This window comes from Diachasma alloeum, unplaced genomic scaffold (genome assembly GCF_001412515.2).
Source record: "Diachasma alloeum isolate Michigan unplaced genomic scaffold, Dall2.0 Dall_scaffold_00663, whole genome shotgun sequence".
Taxonomy (NCBI): Eukaryota; Metazoa; Arthropoda; class Insecta; order Hymenoptera; family Braconidae; genus Diachasma; species Diachasma alloeum.
In genome coordinates this window covers 198,377-221,572 of record NW_021680795.1, presented here as the reverse complement: position 1 = coordinate 221,572, position 23,196 = coordinate 198,377, and the positions used below count along the sequence as shown (strand labels likewise).

The 23,196-nt window shown below is 40.4% G+C and overlaps 3 protein-coding genes across 3 annotated transcripts; all 3 read right to left on the bottom strand.

The window, feature by feature from the left end:
• Positions 1-12,397: 12,397 nt before the first annotated feature.
• On the bottom strand, positions 12,398-12,808 carry LOC107044034. Its single transcript, XM_015265781.1, has one exon. The coding sequence runs from the start codon at positions 12,806-12,808 to the stop codon at positions 12,398-12,400; it is 411 nt and encodes a 136-aa protein (XP_015121267.1).
• Positions 12,809-13,265: 457 nt separating this feature from the next.
• On the bottom strand, positions 13,266-15,563 carry LOC107044033. Its single transcript, XM_015265779.1, has 2 exons — positions 15,331-15,563; positions 13,266-15,270 (listed from the first exon to the last, which is right to left on the bottom strand). Exons 1-2 carry the CDS (start codon positions 15,561-15,563, stop codon positions 13,266-13,268), a joined length of 2,238 nt encoding a protein of 745 aa, XP_015121265.1.
• Positions 15,564-15,582: 19 nt separating this feature from the next.
• On the bottom strand, positions 15,583-17,097 carry LOC107044032. The gene has a single exon (XM_015265778.1). It carries the CDS (start codon positions 17,095-17,097, stop codon positions 15,583-15,585), a length of 1,515 nt encoding a protein of 504 aa, XP_015121264.1.
• Positions 17,098-23,196: the final 6,099 nt, after the last annotated feature.

The following is a 23,196-nucleotide window of genomic DNA, read 5'->3' as shown; positions in this document are numbered from 1 at the left end:
TATATATATATATATATATATATATATATATATATATATATATATATATATATATATAAACGACAGAGATCAGACTACAGCCACGGAAATTGAAGGCCGAAGGAAGACAGAATCAAGCGGCCATGGCCTCAGTTCTAGTGGTAGAGTGCCGTGGTATGGGGCTAATGCTCACTGTTCGCATTGGGCATTTCAAAAAACCGCGCCAAGTACGTTGGTCCTGACTATTTTTCTGACCATTTTTTTTTCGAGAAACTGCTCATATTTCCACTTTTCGTAATTCACTTCTTGAAATAACCGCACTTTTTATGACCCTTGTGACCCTGCGATGACTCATACGGATTAGCTATACTGAGTTGANATATATATATATATATATATATATATATATATATATATATATATAAACGACAGAGATCAGACTACAGCCACGGAAATTGAAGGCCGAAGGAAGACAGAATCAAGCGGCCATGGCCTCAGTTCTAGTGGTAGAGTGCCGTGGTATGGGGCTAATGCTCACTGTTCGCATTGGGCATTTCAAAAAACCGCGCCAAGTACGTTGGTCCTGACTATTTTTCTGACCATTTTTTTTTCGAGAAACTGCTCATATTTCCACTTTTCGTAATTCACTTCTTGAAATAACCGCACTTTTTATGACCCTTGTGACCCTGCGATGACTCATACGGATTAGCTATACTGAGTTGAAATTAATAATAAGGCGAAACTGAACAAAAACCTTTGAATGTACGAGTAAAAACCCTGATTGTTGGTATCATTCCTAAAAAAAGCTATATCGTCCTTAAAATTTTAAGAACTTGGCGTCCTTTGTTATTTCCTTTTTTTTTAAATTTGTCAGAGTCAATCAATAACGAATGAGGTCGTCAAATTTTTTCAGCAGCACATTGAAATTTATCAATATTTTTTAAACAACAGCACTTTGAAATTTTGCAACAGTTTTTCAACAACAGCACTTAAAAATTTTTCAACATTTTTTTAACAACAGTAATTTGGAATTTTTTCAGCAACACACGTCGAAAACGTTACTTGACGCTTTTTTAAAAAAATTGTGCAAAACACAATGCAATGAAACGTGGACTTGGCCATTTTTTTCAAAAATTTTTTTTTGATTTTTATGGGATTTCAATCATTTTTCCAAACCAAGAGAAAGAAACTTCTAGCATCTATGCTACCAGACCGAGTTACGTAACACATGACTCGTGTCACAAAAAAACGCTCCAGATAATATGACACATTATTTGGATTTACTTTGCTCTGGGAACATAAGATAAATGTCCTTAGAGTTTCTTGGCCATCGCATTTTGGCAACGGTCAAATCATCAACATGTATCCACTCACTCTTTTTACCTTTCAAAACACCACTATAATGGTCTTTGCCTTGGACTTCACCATGTAATACAGCACTATTGACGCAATACGACTTCCCACAAACATTAACTGTAGTTGTTGGAACGGCTTTCAGCTTCCATTTGCTGGTCTTCTGTCTGATATTCTTACTATTGAATGGAAAAATGTTCAATTTGATAATCAATACTCCATTTGTATTAGTAATCTTCGTTTTTCACGAAATTTCCGTGATTTTCCCACAATTATCACAATATTCATGGATGTCATGCCATTTCGCCAACGATTTTTCCATTAAATAATTTAAAGATACAGGTTATTTCACGCCATCCAACCATAAAATTATCACGGCATGAGTCTCTTTATAAGTTTTCGTATAACCACATACTTTACATCGACTGAGATGTGTCACTTCGTGTTGCATATGTTTCTGAAATTCGATTATTTTTTCACATAAATTCGCTAGGAACATCACTGGATCCTCCTCCGAATTCTGACGAAATTGACTACCAGCAAATCCGATGATGTTAACAGCACTCAATGCTTTCGATCCTTCTTTATATTCTCGATGAAGTTCATTCATCACTGTACGTTCATCATCAGGTGTGAGTAGCAATGCTTGCCATAATATTGAGGAGTGAAATATGCATTGAATGATTGCATTTGCGTAACTAGACCCGCCACTAGAATTGCATAGGCCGTGAACAGATGGAATGCTAGTGCACGTTGTTTCCTCGGCTTGTGTTTCTTCTACTGATCCACTTTCGAAAGGCCATTGGGTATCCCATACCTTGTGCCAGTATTTATCGGGCAGCAAAATTTATCCCAATTCAGGTCGATATTTCGCTCTAAGTCTATTGTATTCATCAATCGCTGAGATGGATGCCTTCACAGAAGATGGATCGAAGTTGATCAGATGAACACCTTTTAGAGTAGTTACTTTTGAAAGCGCAACGTAAGTTTGACCACAAGAAAATATTGTTTGTCCTATATCCATGACAGCATTGCGCAAACTCAAACCCTGGCTTTTATGTATTGTAATTCCATAGCTCAGACAGATTGGAAACTATCGTCTCGAAATAAATGCACCACTCATGATTTCAAATTTCACCTCCAAACGTTCAATTGCATATTCTTGCCCAGATTCCAATTTTATGGTGATAGAGTTGATGTATTCTTTTATCTTATCAATGGATTTGGTGATGGATGTTACAACACCAATTGTTCCATTAACTAAACGATGTTCGATGTTTCGTCTTAACATGATTGTAGCTCCAATTTTGATAGTTATGATTTTCGCTAATCCAGCAGATGAACGGTCATCCTCTTCTGCCTTGTCCATAATTTTCATTGCTTTCTTCCTCAGACGGAAGTTGCGACAGTCTACTGAGTCTTCAGCGATAAGTACTATCTCTTCTGTATGAATTTCTTCCAACATTATGGTATTCAAACATTCGCATTGTTTACGTGTTGCTAGTAAACACACCGCATCTGGTGGCAAATTTCTTATGTACAGAGCTAGAAGATGGATGCGTTTTGAAGTTTTCGATGAGCTGATATCAAGTTTCTGCGTTTCCAATAATGCGACGTCTTCAGCTGTCATACTACCAACCCTTAAACGAGATAAAAGATTTCCATAGACTTTATCCTTCTGCTGACGCATATTGATTGTCAATTCATCATAGCTGAATAAATCGACCCAAAGATTGACACTACACATAGATCCCAACCGTTTTTCGACTTCATTTGATGGGATTTTCATATATGGTGGATCTTGACGAACAGGGGGTAGTTGTAACAAATCTCCGAACACGAGAATATGTTTTTTACCGAACCATCCATCAGTCTGTTCGAATGTATCAAATATTTCCATGAGTCATTGGTTGATGTACATCAAGGTAGTATTAGACACCATTGATACTTCATCAATGATGATGAGCTTGACGTCTCGCATCTGTTCACGCATTAGTTTCAATAAATCATCGGATAATTGCTTATATTTTGGGGTATCATCATGTTCTATTGGAAGTTGGAAGTATCTGTGAATAGTCAATCCATTGACATTATAAGCTGCAATACCTGTGGGAGCTGTAACTGCAGTCTGTCCATTCAACTCTTTAGCGATCCATGTTCAAATGACCTCAATTAAGAAACTCTTACCTGTGCCACCTTCACCGCTGATATAAAGGCGTAATATTTCCTCCTTGGAAGTCAAAATATGCTTCACTTTTTCGAATATTCTCTTTTGATCAACATTCATTTGGGATATCATGGCATCCAAATCTACACTCTTTGTTACTTTTTCATCAATATGATGGAATTCTTTCATAGCCATTTTGCCTTCCTTTGGATCATTCCCAACTTGTATGCCAGGTGATTGCGTTATCTCTTCATTAGATTTTTCCAGTTCATCACGAATTTTCTCGGAAATGTAATCTATTCCTCTTTGGAAATCTTCCATTTGTTTAGAATATTCACAAGCCTCTCTCAGGGACTCTTTTTCATTTTCAAATGCATCAGTATAAGTCGAAAAGCCTCTTTTCAACTCGTCTGTATCTCTCCATGGTTTAAACAGGAGTAATAACGTGAAGAAATATTTCTCAAGTTCAGTATTGATATCGTTTCTCCAGTGATTGATCAAATAACCTCGTTCACGTCTTTTCAAGAATAACAAAGAACCCAGAGTGTAGTATTCCACACCTTTAGCTTTCGGTTCTGATCTAACTAGATCATACCACTTGCAAAATTCGTAAAGACTTATAGACTCGAGCTCTTTTGGTCGATTGGGATAATGATCATCAATCAATGATGGACAAAATATATCTGTAGATTCTTTGTCTAGCTTAGCGATTTCCTCGTGATTCTTTACTTTTCGATTCCGTACCATCCTTACATCCAACCACTTAATAGTTGAAATTGATAACAGCGTATCGGAGGCTTCAAGAGCTCCGATTTCTCGATTGTGGAGAGCATGCATTCCAATATTCCATAATTTTTGCCTTACAATTTTCGTTGACGTTGCTTCCTTTATAACTGTTGAAGACTTCGAGACTTCATATTTCGCTGAATATTTCGTGCAGTATTGTGTCAAGAGTGATGATGATTCTCCAATGAATTGGATATCCATATTTCCTTCCCATGCTATGAGAATAGCAGGGTTGTAATCATTAGTGTTAATTTCTTTTTCGGTTCGTGGAAGATCATAAAATCTCGATTTGGTTTTGAGCTTCTTTCTTCCAGCAATTGAAATGGCAGGATCCCGGAGGATAAATTTGTCGGTTACAGGGCGAGGAAAACCAAATCGACATTTCTTTGTTATTTTCCCAGACTTCTCCTTTCGCGTGCGTAAGCCGTAACTGTTATGTTTATGATTTTGATGTGTGATAACTCGGCGATGTAAAATCGGTGAGATTTTTGGATCAGGCATTTTACAAGTTACATATTTCATTATAAATTCTGCCACTTCTTCATTTGAATTAATCCCAACAATTGGTGCGTCTTCGACCCACACTAATAAATGGAAATGCTGAATGCCTCGGCCTTGATATTCTCTTCGCCAAAAATAATGCTCAATTTCACCGATAGGATGACTATCTGATTGTAGAAAATCGAGTAAAGCGTAGAATTTCATATCAAGGAATCGAGACACTGAAACGGGATCCGCTGCAATGACTTCACCATCAGATAATTTGTCCAAATACGGCGTAGTGATTCTGCGGATACATAAGACTAAATCTTTCCAATGCCATTCTGCAGGGCTAACTGAAAAACCATGTAGCAGGTCCATAGTGTCTAGCCATGCACTTCAAATTATTTCGGGGCTTTCGCCAGTATTGTTCAGAATTACGAAGCCGTTCGAAAATTGTGTTCATGTTCCCTGCCACATCTCCCGTTTGTATTCCCTCAAGATACCCCCCAGCTGTATATTTTTGCCGTGGATTTGTCACGTGCAATGTGTGATAGATACCACTGTTCATTTGCCTTATATTATTGTTATTCAAAAGATAGAACAAATACTGTTCATTCAAACGGAAACGTGCTGTTCTTGAGCAAAAACGCATTTTTATATACTCCTGATCCGTAAGAGGGTCGTTACGTTCTTCCCATTGCCCGTTTTGTCCGTATGGATATAAATCTGGGAAACATACTAAATCTAATTGTTGCATATTATAATTCAGTGGTACGTCTCGTACTTTTTTCATTTGATGTAAATTACATACAGTATCATTCACTCTTTTGTCATGCATAGGATAAATTGTGTATTGTTCAAAACATGACGTTCGATCCAAAATTTGAGTTAACATGGGAGATACATGAGCACTCTTTTTATCGACAGATGGTGGTGATTGAATACAACTTTCTTCTTTTTTTTCATTATCATCGCTCAAAGATTGAGATGCTCTCTCATTGATCACATCAAGGCCTGCTCCGTCTATTGCTGATGAATTTTCTTTCAGTTCTCCTCTATTATTTGTTGGAGGGGAAAGACCTTCATTTGCAGCATTACCCTCTGCTTCGCCTTCGTTACCTTCAACGTCGGATTGAGTTTCACAATCATCTTCTGTATCACTTTCTCCTGACTCAATTGGATACTCAACATCATCAGCTATTAACAATTCCATCAAATTTGGAGCTGATTCAGACAGTTTAATATTCGCATAGAGCGGATTATTACGTTGCAACCATTTGAGGGCTGTGAATACTTTCTCCAGATTGACTAGGTTTTGCCAAATGACCTTAGCTTTGTTAGAGATTCCTCGAATCAAAATGTACAGTTGGTGATCTTTATTAATAGGATCAGTTGTTGAAGCTATTTTCTCCAGAGTTTCTGAAATTGGTAACGGTAAGTGAAATGTTTGTCCCACCAATTTCTGGACTCGCATGGAATGTGGTATGTTTCTTTTTTGAATGGTTCCCGCTCTTTGCACAACTTGAAATACCTTCGCTCTCTGGATGAGTATTTTCTCGTAATCATTCAAATTCTTCATTTCATCTGGAACATTAGTATGATTCAATATACAAGTTGGTGGTAATTTATTTTTACGCAATTTCCCTAAACAATAATCACATATATAGTCGCTCGAGAAAGACGTATGCTCCTTCACAAAATTCTGTAAGTCTTCCCAATACTTCGATGGGATTGGACTATGTAATCTATTAATCATTCTAACGGAACTTTTTGGATGCAATTTTTGGCACGATATACAAGCGTATTCAGCCATACCTCGTTTGTTCATGGCTAGGAAAGCACTTTTATACTTTGGCTGTATTTCATGTTCATTTAAATCATCGATTCCTGTCGAACGTGTGTCAAAGGATTGGCCTGATCTTTTTATCTCATTCGAGATCTGTCTCAATTTAGCTAGGTTCATTGAATCCAAAGCATCATCCAAATCTTCTACCTTTTTGAATGTTTCATCGAGTTTATACAAGAGTCTTTCAACATTTCTCACGCTTGGAAAGTGAGATGATAACATCTCGAAAGAAGACAATAATGAGTCACATGGATTTTGTTCAAGGTAACAATGGACCGGATGTCCTAACTTGTCTTCTGAATGTTTTGGAAAACAACGTTTCAAAAATTCTGGGAAAGTACGGAATTTTTGCGCTGCCAAAGTTTCGAGAAACTTTTGGTAATCTCCTAGTAAGCTTTCATCCTGCTTTACTTTACAATACTCATTGCATACCCATTGTGTATATTTTCTTCTATTTCTCACCAGGGGTAATATATTCATTGCGTGTCCCTTCGAATTCATTTCAATTTTGAATTCCTTAGGGATCTCAAATACGTATATCATTTCGGAAAAGAAGGATTCTGTCGATGCTGTATGCCTCGATTTTCCACAAAGATCAACTATTTTATTTCCATTTTTATTATCATTCCTCTCAGTAAGATGATAGTCTGCATTTTTTCGAAGTATATCCGCCCAACGATTCAAATCCTTCAAGTCATTTTTTCGTTATTCCACACACCATTTTACCATCTATTGAGCTTCTAGTTTACTTTCAGCGTGAACAGTTCCGTCAATTTTGCTGATTACCTTTGTCACTTCTTCTACGTATTGCTCAGGACAGACTTTAGTTGGAATTGTTTCCGGCTTCGCTTTACGATCCGTACAAGTACCTTTCTTCACGATGAATGAAGTTGGAGATTTTTTGTTGGGTTTTTCAGACACTTTCCTGTGCTTTTCTTTGAATGCAACTTTTCTTGGCTTTAAATCGGTGAGATTTCTGCGTTCTTCTTTGCTCGAATCTTCTCTGAGAGAATTATCATTCTTCTCAACTGTGGCAGGTTCGGCAATCTCTTTAGCTCTATTCCTATTCAAATCATGCAGCAGTGACTGAGAACCTATCTCTTCACATGGTATGACTAACTGACTCTGTGTAGAGTATTCGTTTAAATCATTTATTCTATTTTCATCTATATGTGAAGATGAAGATAGCTTCTCCGCCCTTACGCTCTCAACACAATCAGTAATTTTTGAAGCCTTTTTGTCCCCACGGCAACGGATTTGATATGCCTTTCGTTCTTTTTGTTGAATTTGATGTAGCGATAAGAGTGTCGGTGGATTGGAATTGGAGGTATGAGGAAATTGGGTGATCTTCATTGCCTGAAACATATTGATCAGGTGTCCCCGCATCAGTGAGTAATCATATCTGATATACTCCGGTTTTTCCTTAAATAATAACGATACTGCAAACGCTACGGTAAACACACCACAGTCAACATGATTCAATTGGTTTTGTACTGATATGAATCGTACAGAATTATTCGAGATACTAAAGAAGGGATAAAGAGTGCGCAGAAATTTTTTGAGATCGTCATGTAATGAGCGCCTATTTAATGAGTCATAAATGAAAATATTCCTACCATCATAGAAAGAATACACCCAATGTCTATACCCTCCTGTTTGTTCATTATCATTACTATATAGAATCTGAATATTTTTCTTCGCAAGAGGTATGGGTGCAATTTGCTCGAGCCTCTGCAAGAATAATGTATCTTGATGACAATAATCGGAATGATTTGATAATAACTTTCCAAAAAATTCCATGTGTTAACTTTTGAGTTGTTCACATCTACGAATTATCTCTATCCACTCGAGACCAAGCGGCGAAATCTGCACCCCGCATCCCTTTGTGGCCCGGCGACGTTTTTTGATTGGGGGTTCTTTGTCTTTGGACTTTTCAAATGATGTTTCATTGAAAACGCGTTTAGATTGAGATTCTCCAATGAAACGCCCATCGCCCGTGTTATTGTCATCATCAACCTCCATCGCGTGTGATTGATTCTTATCTCCTTACAATCGACCGTCAGCGGTCTGACTTTGGTCGATATACTGCGGAAGATTCTGATGATTCTTTACGATGGTTTGCTGGTCATTCGCTTGCAGATTCTCTTTATCTTCTTTTAGAAGTGATTCGAATTCCATTTCTTGATGAGTGGAGATTGGTGGGTTTTTTGGTGTGGCCTGAACTTGCACCGAAGAATTTCTGAGAACTGGGAACTCAGAGATTTTCCCACTATCGAAGATGTGCAATAAATGCTCTCGCATTCTCAACGCATCATATGTTATTGTTCCAGGGTCTTCCCCAAACGCAATCGACACGGGAAAAGCTATTGCAAAAAGCAATTTGTCACAGTCATACATATTTTGCTGTTGTTGAACTTTACAGAACTTCACGCCCAGTATATCAATTGGATAGAATGGGTACAGGGCTTTCAAATATTCAATATGTTTAGGATCGAGTTTGCGTCCATTATCAGAATCATAAATATAGATAGAATTCCCGTCATAATATGTACAAATCCAGTGTCCATTACGCATTTCTCCAGCGTCTTTATCTGAAAAATTTCCACTCATACTATGCAACAAATGTACATGATTCTTACAGGGATTGATCGATTCCATAAAATCCCGCAGCTGGAATTCCCAAGATTCTCGGAATTCGAATTGAAATTGTTGATGTAGTAATTGCGCAAAGTAGTCAATCTCATCATCAGATAATCAACCTTCTAGTCCCCTTGTTAATATTAAATTGCGATTGAACAAAGGCATGATTAAATAAACTAAAACAATTAAGTCTCAAAATTTATTCAATTTATTCAATTTATTTAGTCACTCTTGATGAATGAAATTCTACACACTTAACAATAGTACTGCCACACATTAACGTCTAATGAATTGATAAACACAGCTTGTGAATAGCTGAAGATGTTATAGCAACAGCTTCAATGAGCTGAGGGAGACAGCTTACGAAAGCTGAATAAGAAATGATAACAGCTTAGAGAAGCTGAAAACACAGCTTGTGAAAAGCTGAAAATCAGGGGAACATTGAGGGAAGATTTGATGAGAGAAAACTGAAAGAATGGAAAGGTCAAAGGAAGAATTCGAGGAGAAAGATACTACTGATAAAGAAAAGAAAGATAGTAAATAAAAAATATAGGTTAGAAACCTGAAACACCTCGGCTGGGGATAGAAAACGTGACCAGATCACCTACAATGAAAACACAATACATAAATACGAGAAAAACCGATCAATATTTCTTGAGTCGACATAATTAACTAAAATAATCATTTTTTTCTCATTTATTTACAAAAGTCTTACTCTAACACAACCAACTGAAGTATCACACAACACTGCACGACACGTGAACCGTCAATCAAGAGTCCAGTCGATTCTGAAATCAATTTACAGCGCCATCTGACGCTGTAAATCTTCTCAATTTTTCTGTAAAACTCCCGAATTTTCTCGAAAATCCGTGAATTTTCCCAATTTTTCGATAAAACCCCCGAATTTTCTCAAACTTTCTCGAAAATTCGTGAATTTTCTCAATTTTTTGTTAAAACCCCCGAATTTTTCAATTTGTCTATAAAACCACCGAATTTCTCGAACTTTCCAAACAAGCCATGAATTTTCTCAGTTTTCTTAGAAAATCCCCGAATTTTCCCGAACTTTCTAGAAAACCCTCGAATTTTTTCAAAAACTCGAGAATTTTCTAGTTTTTTCCAGAAGGTTCTACAATTTTCTAGAAGTTTCTACGAAACTAATTAACACTGAAAATTCCATTGGAATCCATTCAGTCGTTTTTATTATGTAAGGAGAAGATAAGAAGAAAAAGAAGATTATAAAAGATGGAAAAGGAGATAAGAAGATAATAATAAGAAGAAGAAGAAGACAATGGGAACAAGGGACGCAGAGGAATTATTGGACGAGAGATTTTACAAGGTCCATTGTTTTATTTCCAAAACTCTGTACAAACTTCTTCTAGTCTTCATTTTTCATTGAACACATTATGTTCTTAATTACTTAAATATTAATTCATATTTTATGTTTAACATACTTCACATTTTAAATCACATGTTCCTATTTTTTAAAGTTTTTCTCAAAATAATATTTTAACAAAGTTACGTTTTAGACTCTACATAGACTATTTCACATTTTATGTTTAACAGACTGTACATTTTAAATCACATGTTCCTATTTTTGAAGGAAGTGAAGATCATTTTGTGATGATATCTCTGAATCTAGAAGAGATAGCGAAATTTTTATAAGAACCTTATTCGTAGAACAGAAATAGAACTACAAAAATGGTCCTTATAAAAATGGAGCTATCATCTGGTGTTCGAAATACAGCCTAAATCTCCATAATGGTCACGGTCGACTAACTCGGCCATCTCCGAAAATCTCCGTGAACTTTCGGGTCAACGGACACAGGTCAGCGCGGCACCTGTTTCTCTCCCCCAAGAATCTCCCAGCTCTGCGCCTGCCCCTAGCAGCACCTCTGCCCCTCCCTCTTGGAGCAGGCTCCTGAGGATCCTGAGCCAGTTGAGCAGCATTGCGTCGATCGAGACGCACCTGCCTCTGCAGATCAGCAATCTGTCGACCAAGCTGCTCCACGTGGTGGAGTAGAACATTAGGGTCTGGATGATGATGTGGGGCAGGGTTCTCTTGGTCCCTTGGCTCTGGTGGTGGCGAAGGCTGGCGTCGTGGTGGCGAAGGTGGAAGTGGGGGTGGGGATGGTGGTGGACCAGCGTCCCAGGAATCTCTTAAAGAGAAAAAATGAATAAAATTTGGTTTCAACAGTTTATCTCTGAATCTAAAGGAGATAGCGAAATTTTTAGCAGAATCTTTTTTGTAGATCTCATTCTGTTCTACAAAAAAGGTCTGTTTGGTGAGGAATCTGAATTTTGGGTGGATGCAGGTTAGGCGTGGGATTAGTGGAAGAGAGTCGAGCCGGTGAATAACTGATCAAAATATTTTATAAAACCACTAAATTTATTGCGTGCTAGAAGCACCAAAGTCACGGTTTTTATGTACACTGTTGAAGATCTGGTTAACTAATTGATTATTGTCTGTGAAGTAAATTGATAATTTGCTGAACACAATTGAATTGTAATTGAACAAATGAAATTGGTTGATGTACTGAACTCAAAGTAATTTTGCTTAAATGCGTGAATTTGACTGACTTAGACCGTGTCTCAAATAATACTGACTGGGGGGTGACTCTTCCGGGTCAGTGGCTCGCTGACCGTTGACCCGAAAGTTTACGGAGATTTCCGAAATAGTTCATTGAAGTAGTTGATGTCTAGCTGCGTTTCAAACACCCCGGGGGCATTCACTGTCTGCGATGGTGAATTTACTGAGTGTCTTGTTGATCATCTGGAGTTGGTTCTGCAGGTGGTTGATCTGATGGCAGTAGACAGAGTTTGGTGATGGCTCTGTCGAACTCTGAATACGTCGTTCTGAAGTTGGGTGGGTCTGGTGACCCATCTATGTGCCTGGCTGGTTGGATTTTCGCTGTTCTTACTGTCACGACCCTCGTGAGCCCGTCTGCTCCTGGTCGTGCTGCGATGACTCTTGCGATTGGCCATTGGGCTGGTGGATGATTGTCATCCATCATCAGCACCATGTCGCCAACCTTGATATTCTTTTGTTGACTTTTCCACTTGTAGATTGACTGGTAACGTTGAAGGCACTCTCTGGACCACCTGGACCAGAACTGTTGAGTTATCTGGGTCACCAGGTTCCATCTCTAGATTTTATTGACGTTCTTATCTAGGAGTGATGGTTTTGGTATGAGTTGAAGGGGCTCTCCCACCATGAAATGTCCTGGGGTGAGCGTCTGGAGGTCTTCTGGATGATCTGACATCTGACAGATGGGTCTGGAGTTAAGACAGGCCTCTATTTGTATTATTACGGTGTTGAGTTCCTCATACGTCAGTGTTGATGGCCCCAGCACTCTCTTCAGGTGATGTTTCGTTGATTTTACTGCTGCTTCCCACTTGCCACCGAAATGGGGTGCCCTGGGCAGTGAAAAACTCCATTGTGTCCCATTGGAGGCAAGTACTGACTGGATTCGTTGATTTTCTCTGGACTCTTGGTGATAGAGCTTCTCAAGGAAGTCTGATGCCCCAACGAATGTCATTGCATTGTCACTGTACATGATAGGGATTCCACGTCTTCCAGTGAACCTTTTATATGCTCCAATAAAGGCCTCAGTCGTCTGTCGGTTGACTAGCTCTAGGTGAACGGCTGAGGTGGTGAAGCACACGGAAACTGCGATGTGAACGTTCCCTGGTTAAGCGTTCGTGGGCCTCCACTTGAGGATGGGGAATGGACCGGCGTAATCCACCCCTGTGTGGAGAAATGCTCGTGCTGGTGAGATTCTTGTTGAGGGTAACTGGCCCATCTGCTGTTGAGTCTGTCTACCTCGGTGTCTAGTGCAGACGGCACAGCGTAGGATATACGCCCTGACGGTGCCTCTGCCTCCGATGATCCAGTAGTTCTCTCTGGTATATGCTAGCGTGAGTTGAGTCCCTCCGTGGAGAGTTCTGCGATGAGCTTCTTCTATCACTAGCGTGGTGAATCTGGACTGTCGAGGCAAGATTATGGGGTGAATTTCATCTGGGCTCAACAAGGAATTTTTGAGCCGTCCTCCAAGTCTCATGATGGTCTGCTCGTCTAATGTTGGAGTCAGCCTGGCTAGTGGGTGACTTCTTGGAAGTTGACGGTCTCTCTAACAATCGAACTGCTGGTGAAAAGTACTGTGACTGTGTTACCTTTACCCAGAATAATCTTGCGTCGTTGAGCTCTGCTGTTGTCAGCACAGGTCCCGGGGGCACTGGCTGCCTGCTGAATCTGTCGATGGCTCTGTTGATTGTCGCTGATACTGCTAGGAGTTTGGCCATCGTGCTGTACCTGTTGAGGATCTCTGCTATTTTGATAATTCTCGGTACAGCTGGGTGTGTTGGTGATGGTCTCGACTCCTTGGCCACCTCTGGAGTGTCCATTACTGGAGCGTCTATAGTTGATTGTGGCCAATCCTCTGGATCCTTATTAAGCCATTCTAGCCCTGACCACCACAGTTGATGATCTGCTAACTCTGTCGGTGATATTCCTCTGGAAGCGCAGTCAGCTGGATTTTGTGTGCCCCTGATGTGTCTCCAGTGGGCTGTTGGTAGAGTTTCTTGGATTTTTGCGACCCTATTGCGCACAAAATCCTTCCATCTTGATGGGTGGCTTCGGATCCATGCTAGTGTGGCTGAGGAATCTGACCAGAGGTGGATTTCTACCTGGTCTTTGGCGAGTTGAAGCATCTGACACGTTGACGACACTAGCTGGGTCAGTAGAAGAGCTGCTGTGAGCTCTAGACGTGGGATCGTGATCTGTTTGATGGGTGCTACCTTGGTTTTCGCACATATCTGGACTGTTGATGTCTGATTGTTGAAGTTCTTGGTGCGAAGGTAGACTACTGTACTCATGGCGACTGTTGAGGCATCAGCGAATCCATGAATTTGAATTTCTGCTGTTTCTGTTGAGAGTCTTAGCCATCTGGGTACAGTTACTCTGTCTAGACTGGTGACATCGTTTCTAAATAATTTCCAGCCGTTGATGTACTCATCTGGAAGCTGATCATCCCAATTCGTTTTGAGCTTCCACAGCTCTTGGAGTAGAATCTTCCCTCTGATGACGATTGGAGCGATGAATCCCAATGGGTCCAAGATTTGGGCTATCTCTGATGAGACAACTCTCTTGGTGATCGTCGACGAGTTGAAGTCTCTGGATTTATACCTGTATGTGTCGGATGATTGATGCCAACACATTCCAAGGACCTTGGTGACTGATTCCTCAAACTCGATAACTGCTGATTCTGGTGATAGACCTAATTCTTGGAGCGCCTTTGGACAATTACTGCTCCACTTCTGGAGAGCGAAGCCCCCTGCTTGGCATAGCCCCTGTAGTTGAACTGCTATCTCCTTTAGGTCCTCTGGTGATTGAGCACCGCCGTATATGTCATCGACATAACGACCCCTGGTGATTGTCTCAACGGGAAAACGGCGCCCTTCATCCTCTGCTAGTTGTTGGAGGACTCTCAATGATAGCCATGGTGAACAATTGAGACCGTAGGTGACTGTGGTGAGTTGATAGGAGATCTGCTGGTTACTGTCATCAACCCACAGGATTCTCTGTAGGTCCCAATCGTCCTGGTGAACTCGAATCTGCCTGAACATCTTCACGATGTCTGTGCCAAAGACGAGTCTGTGACGTCTCATCCAGGTCAGGACGTCCATGGCGTTAACCTGCAACTTTCCACCAGAATGTAATATATCGTTTAGTGACATACCTGAGGAAGTTGCACTGGAGCCGTTGAAGACGACTCTCAGCTTCGTGGTGACCGCATCCTCTCGCAGAACCCCGTGGTGCGGAAGATAGTAGACTGGATTAGGTTCTGGAGCATCCGGCGCCTTCTGCATATGTCCCAAGTGCTCGTACTCGGTGATGAACTCCTTGTACAAGTGGGAATATGCCTCATTCTTGTTGAGTCTGCTGATGACTGACTGTAGTTGACGTGAGGCCTTGTTTCTCGACTCGCCGAGCGCCTCTGGTGCTGTCTTCAAAGGAAGCCTGATTATATAGCGTCCGGTGTCGTCTCTACTGTGGGTCTATTTGAAGTGTTCTTCACACTCCATTTCCTCTGGTGATAGCTCTGAATCTTCTGCTTTGTGAATTGGCAGCTCTTCCTGGACCCAAAATTTCTGGAGAAGCTCTAGTAGTTGTTCGTTAGTGGATTCCATTACAGCTGATAAGGAGACCCATTTAGAACAACCGGTGCAGTTGATTGGACCCGATAGTATCCAACCAAATGCTGTGCGTTGGCCAACTACCTGTGTTTTGTTAGACTTGACAACTTCATCCATGATGATCCGCCCATAATTATCAGCCCCTAATATTATGTCGATTTGTCCAGGCCTTAAGTAGTGAGGATCGGCTAGGTGGAGGTCTTGCAGGGAGCATGATGGGGGAATGATGGCAATATTGCCGTTTCTTTAGAATGTGGGCGATGATCTTGACTGCATTCTGCCCGTTGAGTGCCTCGATGATGACCGAAACCATTTCCTTCGTGTTTCCGGAATTAATCTCGCCAATTCCGATTGATTCCAGTGTTGTTGATGTTCTCTGAAGATGTAGTTGACACGCTAATTGATCGGAGATGAATGAGATCTCTGAGCCTTGGTCAATTAACGCTCTGGCTTCGATGTTGAATCCCTTTGGTGATTGTACTCGTACCTTTGCTGTTGCTAACAGCACTGATTGTTGATCAGACTCTGCTGACTGGCTATTGTTCTCTGCCCTCTCACTAATCTGCTGATTGTTGATGTTCACTGCTGCTGTTGATGTACTGAGGTTTTTCTCCTTTGGCAAAACGTCGGTTGTTGGCCTGAGAGCAGTGAGTTGACTCGTTGATGGGACTGGTGTGTGCTGTGCAGGCTCTGATCCCGAGGTATATCTGCTGCCGCCATGAATCAGCGTGTGGTGACTTCCATTGCACTTGTGACATGTCTTCTTGGAGGTGCACCTTGATTTGATGTGTGGTCCCAGACAGTTGAAACAGAGGCCATGGGCGACCACAAACTCGTTCCTCTTTTGTGGTGTCATCTGGTTGAATTTGGGACAGTCTGAGATAAAGTGCCTCTCATTGCAACATGCGCAGCAAGTTCGTGGGAGAGGTCTATCGGGATTCTTTTCCTCCTGAGGTTGTTGACTGGCTGCTGCGTACGAACTCTTTTTCATCGATGATTTCTTCTTCTTTGCGTTGAGTTCCTGTGATGAATGAAAAGATTTTCCTGCGCTGATTCCCCTGGCGCAAGACTCGATGAAGGTAGCAAATTCCTGAAGGCTTGGGAAATCCTTGGAGTCTCCAAGTTTGAGTTCCCATTGCTTTAATGTCTCCTCATCCAGTGATTGTCTGAGAACATGTGCTATCAGCTGTTCAACGAGGTTCTCCTGAGATAGGCCTTCAACCTCCTGGAGCTGATCCAAGGTCTCCGAGGCTGCTGCTGTGTTGGCGGTGAGTTTCTCTGAGGTAACCTTGGTGATCTTGGGGAGGTTGAGGATCCTGTTGAAAAGTGTCTGAGCGACGAGCCTTGGGTCTTCGTATTTCCTCCTCAGCTTCTGCCACGCCTTCTCGTAATTTTCGGACGTGGCGGTGAAGGTGGAAATTAATGCTGCTGCTGGTCCCTTTAGGCATTCTTTTAACCTGACCAGCTTCTGCACTGGAGGGATTGAGATCTTCTGCGCAACCAGTGACTGGAAAAGGTCACTGAATTCCTTCCACTGCTCAGGTTTACCACCGAATGTTTTCAATCCGATCCTCTTGAGTTGATTGTCCTGATGATTGTCTGTTGAGTGACTCGAAGAGGGACTGATCCCGCTCTTCATTGAGTTCGTCATCCTTGTCGATAACCGTGTTGGTGCTCGACATGGTAACGGGTCAGAGGTTATCAATGTAGGTAACATACTGACTGCTACGTTACCGACTCTGGTGATCTCTGCTGGCGCTGGTGATTGGCAAAATGGCGCGACACACGATGCTTCGGTGGGAGTGGCTTCTGCTGGTGAATCGCTGCGGTGATGCCCGATCACTCCCGAATGTTGTCGGACCTTATTGACGCCCTTGAGCTATTGGGTGTCTTGTTGATGATCTTTGTTTACACTTTTAGGCGTCGCACTCAAACGTTCTGAACTTGGTCGTGTGAACCCCAAAATGGCGTCACACGACGCGTCTCTTTTTTGCCCGACACTAATCGACGCACAAAACCCGCGATCCGGCTCGAAGGACCAGTGTTTGGTGAGGAATCTGAATTTTGGGTGGATGCAGGTTAGGCGTGGGATTAGTGGAAGAGAGTCGAGCCGGTGAATAACTGATCAAAATGTTTTATAAAACCACTAAATTTATTGCGTGCTAGAAGCACCAAAGTCACGGTTTTTATGTACACTGTTGAAGATCTGGTTAACTAATTGATTAGTGTCTGTGAAGTAAATTGATAATTTGTNCCTTATTGACGCCCTTGAGCTATTGGGTGTCTTGTTGATGATCTTTGTTTACACTTTTAGGCGTCGCACTCAAACGTTCTGAACTTGGTCGTGTGAACCCCAAAATGGCGTCACACGACGCGTCTCTTTTTTGCCCGACACTAATCGACGCACAAAACCCGCGATCCGGCTCGAAGGACCAGTGTTTGGTGAGGAATCTGAATTTTGGGTGGATGCAGGTTAGGCGTGGGATTAGTGGAAGAGAGTCGAGCCGGTGAATAACTGATCAAAATGTTTTATAAAACCACTAAATTTATTGCGTGCTAGAAGCACCAAAGTCACGGTTTTTATGTACACTGTTGAAGATCTGGTTAACTAATTGATAATTGTCTGTGAAGTAAATTGATAATTTGTTGAACACAATTGAATTGTAACTGAACAAATGAAATTGGTTGATGTACTGAACTCAAAGTAATTTTGCTTAAATGCGTGAATTTGACTAACTTAGACCATGCCTCGAATAATACTGACTGGTGGGTGACTCTTCCGGGTCAGTGGCTCGCTGACCGTTGACCCGAACGTTCACGGAGATTTCCGAAATAGTTAATTGAAGTAGTTGATGTCTAGCTGCGTTTCAAACAAGGTCTATACAAAAATTTCGCAATCTCATCCAGATTCCAAGATATTCGTCAAACAAAATCATTCATCATAAAAGATATTTTCATTACAATATTCAAATATTAAAATTCAGTAACGACGTCATGAACGAGCATAAGTTTAATTCCAGGCTGTGTTTTTGATGGATATCTCCAAATCTAATGAAGATTATTCATTAAAAACTCAGCCTGGGGTTGAACTTACGCTTATTAATCACTTCTCTACTGAATTTCAGTATCTAAATGGTGTAATGAAAATATCTTTAATGATTTTGTTAGTAGAAGTCTTGGAAGCTTGGAGGTTATGTTTACTATCTAGGTGGAAAAACAGGATGAGTTGATGGTGATTAGAGATCACTTGTTGGAGAATATCTCAGAATATGGACGAGATGGCGTAATTTTTGATACAACATTTTTTGTAGAATGAAATGAGATCTACAAAAAATATCTTAACAAAAATTTCACTATCTCGTGTCGATTCAGAGATTATTCATCAAAAACTAATTTCCAATCGAATCATGATACACGATTTCACACTGAACTTCACTCTTAAATTATTAATCCCCACAGTTACTAATTTTATTTTATCAATTTAAGACCGATATTTTATTTTTTTACGATTTTTCGGAAATAATTCACGCAATTTTCCCTCTCACATTCTAACAAACAAAACTCAAAAATCATGGTCGAACACAAAGTGAATTCGCCCCCTAAAAACATGTCCAATAAACAAAGTAGATGACCGAATCTGCTCCAAATATTAACGCGGATAATTTAATACATTAATTAATATTTAGAAACTTACCAGATCGTCGTCATCCTGGGCAAATGCCGGAGCTGGGTTGTTGGCGTCGTTGTCGGCCATGTTGATGGGTTAAAAGCACTGAACTATAGGTATACTGAATATAGGTGGTGCTGAACAAGGATAGGTTGGGACCGGTTTTGTTTCTCTCTCTGGCTAAACGTAGACAGCTTGCCTCTCACATGCGCTGTCTAGGTACTATACTATGTCTATGCCAACACTTCACTGCACGAGATTAATGTATAGTGTTGCGTAGGGTCCCTAGATCACCGCCATATTAACTAGCCAATGGCCAATCACGATATCGCATGATCGAGATATAGTATAATTCAACGACGATTGCACCCGTGTATTACACTACACTGTTGGCAATCGCTGAACGCGAAAAATGAGAATTCGAGTCGCGCTGCCAACTCAGTGGCTCAAGTGTAACCCGTTAGTTATTGGGGATAATTGAAACGCGAGAAATGTGTATGATAGCTCGTTGCTATGTGCATATCTTCGTTAATATTCAACTAATTAAACCGATAATTGCATCAGTGGAAAGCTGATATGCGATTTATATGATGTAACTAAGACCAGTTTTCGTCTAAATGATCGCGTAAATTTATTAATAAAAAAAATGGATTGGAGGTAGTGGAAGGGGAAGTTGTGTGGTGTATAGATACTTGGTAGCTCTCGGTTGGAGTCGTATAAAACGTGTACTTATCCGATACGCTACCGCGTATCTCGATGGTTTGGATCCGCATTTGGAGTTCGTTCATGATCATGAACTGCATGGGGTGCGGGCCTTTCTGTATAAGGCAGCAGATACCCCAGCAGATTCCCTCGGTCTGGAGTTTCGTCGTGGTCGAGATGGTCAGTTGCCTCGCGATTCACTGGTCAGCATGACCAAGTCTCGGCGGAGAGCGGCCATCAAGGAGGCGGAGCAGTCCACCTTGCTCCGTCAGCACGTTGACAAGCCCATGCATGGCATATTCTTTCGTCATGTGGAAAAGCAGGGTCTGTCCGTGCAGCTGACTTTCTCTTGCTTGAAGTCTGTTAACTTGATGTCCGAAACGGAGAGTTTCATATGCGTGTGTCAGGACGGCGTTATAAACCCCCTGGTCTGTCGGAGTCGCATTATGGGGTTGTAAGTTGCAGATACTCGATGTCGAGCTTGTAGACAGTCCCCGGAAACTCTAACGCGTCTTTTATCGTCTTGTCCGCCATTTGCGATTACGAGTTATATTCATCGTCATAATGCGGCTTTGAGAGTACTGTACTATCATTTGCGGTACTCTTATGGAATAGACTGAACGCCGGTGCTCCATTACGTTCGAGGAGATATTGAGTCCGTCGTCGTGAATGAGAGGTGTAAGATCTATTGGAACTTCTCATTCGGGACTGTCAGGCTTATCGCTGCAACTAAACCTGACATTGTCCTCTTTGATTTCGATGACAAAATCATCTATGTCGTTGAGTTCTCAGCTCTGGCTGAAAGCAATATAACATCTAAAGAAGAGGACAAGCGTCTCAAGTATGAACCACTCCTGTTTGAGCTACGTCAACTGAACCGAGGCTCCAGAGTATAATTGGTTGTCCTCATTATAGGCTCTCTGCACTATTGCAGAGCGATTAGGAGAAGTTTGTTTCGCTTAGTTTGCTGGGCAGTCTTCGAGGTGAAGTCGGAGCCCTCGAGGATCGTTCATTCGAGAAGATGGAAAAAACAATTCAACATTGGAGCCAATGGGAGTTGCTGACACAAAAACGTAAATATCTTGGTAACTAGAATCGATAAAGTGGCCCCTTTTCATGTGGATGTCGACTTATAATGATCATCTAATCCATACGTATGTACTTATATTTGGGGGACTAATACTCGAGTCATTCATCTTTAAAACCGGCAACCTCTATGGTCATTTCCAAAACCGTGTTTTATTTCTGCTTCAATTTCCAGGACATATGCAGCCCGAATTTCATTTCCACCTTTTGCATCTGACAATAACGTTATCAGCAGATGCGGTAGTATCTTTGGTCGAGTGATTGCGCAACAGAGTCTACCGTACTCCTACCTCGCTAAATGGAGCTCCATAATTCAATTCGAGGAAACGCAATGAAATTTTTTTTTTCGTTAACAATTTCATGAAAACAAACACAAAATTGTACAATTATTTTGAAAAATACCATCTCGCCAGATTTCCAAAGGAGGTGAGAAATCAAGAGGCCTTATGAGTCGATGCAGTCGAATGTCAATTATTGTTGAAAATAAACCATAATAAAAACACTCGGATACATCCACTTTTCCCTTCTCTCCAGGATGCATTCAAGTATTGTTATTATTTGTTATTTCCAACATATATTCATATCCGAATGCATAGGCTTATAGGGTCTCTTGATTTACAACTTTTTTTTCCAAATTTAGTGATTACTCGGCCACTGGTTTCGATCCCAGTTTCGATTCCCGCCATAAAGTTATTCAAATTTCATTTCCAATTTCGTTTCTCGTAATAACGTTATTATTTCGTTTCGTTCAAGATCCGAGAAGCGAAACGAAAGACTAATACAATTTTTACGCTCGTCTAGCTAAAGTGAACACATCATCAGTCCAATATTTCTACCATAATGAGATATCAGAAGGGAAAAATCTTCAGAATTGGAATTCACTTATATTAATCATGATAATTATTATTTTTCAATAAATAATCGTTCATAAATGTTGAAAGTCCTATGTCCCTACGCTCGTTCACTTGTCCCCGTGCACGTTTCACAAATGTCCCTATCCTCGTCTCGTGATTTGTGTTATATGGAACGGTGATAACCGAACTATTTACATCGTGTGTATCCAATTTTGTGATAAAACAATATTAAAAAATATCTCGAGGCACAAACTTATACTTCAATATCGTCCAACCTTTCAAATGTTTTTCTCATCTGTTCAGTATGTTACCTGTTAATAGCACGGTACAACAAAATAAGGTCAAGTTTTTACCAAAGATAAAATTTACACTACTTATACATTCTTGAACGCTGAATCCAACGGTTTTTGCAAATTTCCTCTAGAACGTCAGGTTTTAGAGAAAAAAAATGTTAAAATTGTGAAATTTGTCAAAAATGAACTTTTTCAAAAAATTCTAATTTAATGAATTTTCGACAGAATTGACTGGAAAAAAATAGCAGAGTATAGGTGAAAAATTATTTTATCCGTTAAAATAAACCGCTTCCAAAAAAAATCCTAAAATTATTAAATTTGGTTAACTGTTGATTATGTGAACTCTCGGAAGTTGGCTTCGTATATATGTCTAACCTCCTGGAATTTATTCAATAAGCACGTGGTTATTTTTTCAAAGGCTCAAGGTTATAAAAATGAACTGTGAGAAGGTTTTTCAGTGGACTTCTCAGTTTAAAGTGATATAGGCTGCCTTTTAAGAGGAAAATTGTGAATCCGGGAACTACCGTTGGGAGGCTGAAACGTGAAATGCAAGGTATTTTCTTTCTATCACCTATTGGTGAATTCCTCACACCCACATTTGCGTCCATTTACTATTTTATTCATCATATGGTCTTACTCCATAAACACGATGAGGACCCACGAAGCCCCCAGGATGACAGTTCCATGTCCCTCATAGTTTATATCCCCTGGATTGGTTCAGCAGACATGCCGACTTACTTCCCACATTTTCCCTTTTTCTGAATCTAATTTCTATCAACAGTATCTATTTTGGGATTTCTATTCATAGTTTGTATGTCCCTAACTTCATTTTTTGTATGTAATTTAATTTATTACTCGAGAAATTAACGTTATATTTTGAAAATAAATTCTCTCATAAAGAAATGAATACTTTTGTATGTATTTCATCAAATGAACCCTCGGGTATTCACGGTAACCCATCAAAATTCATCAAAATTGCATCAGAGTGATGAATGCTAGTATACCATCAGGATAGAATTTTAGAGTACTTCAGGGTGAAGTTTCAAAACTAGCTGTAAAGCATAAATAAAAGTAAAAGTAAGCATCAGAGTAAAGAATAAGAGTAAAGTCAAGGATAAGAGTTGAGCAAAGGGGTTTTGCATTTAATC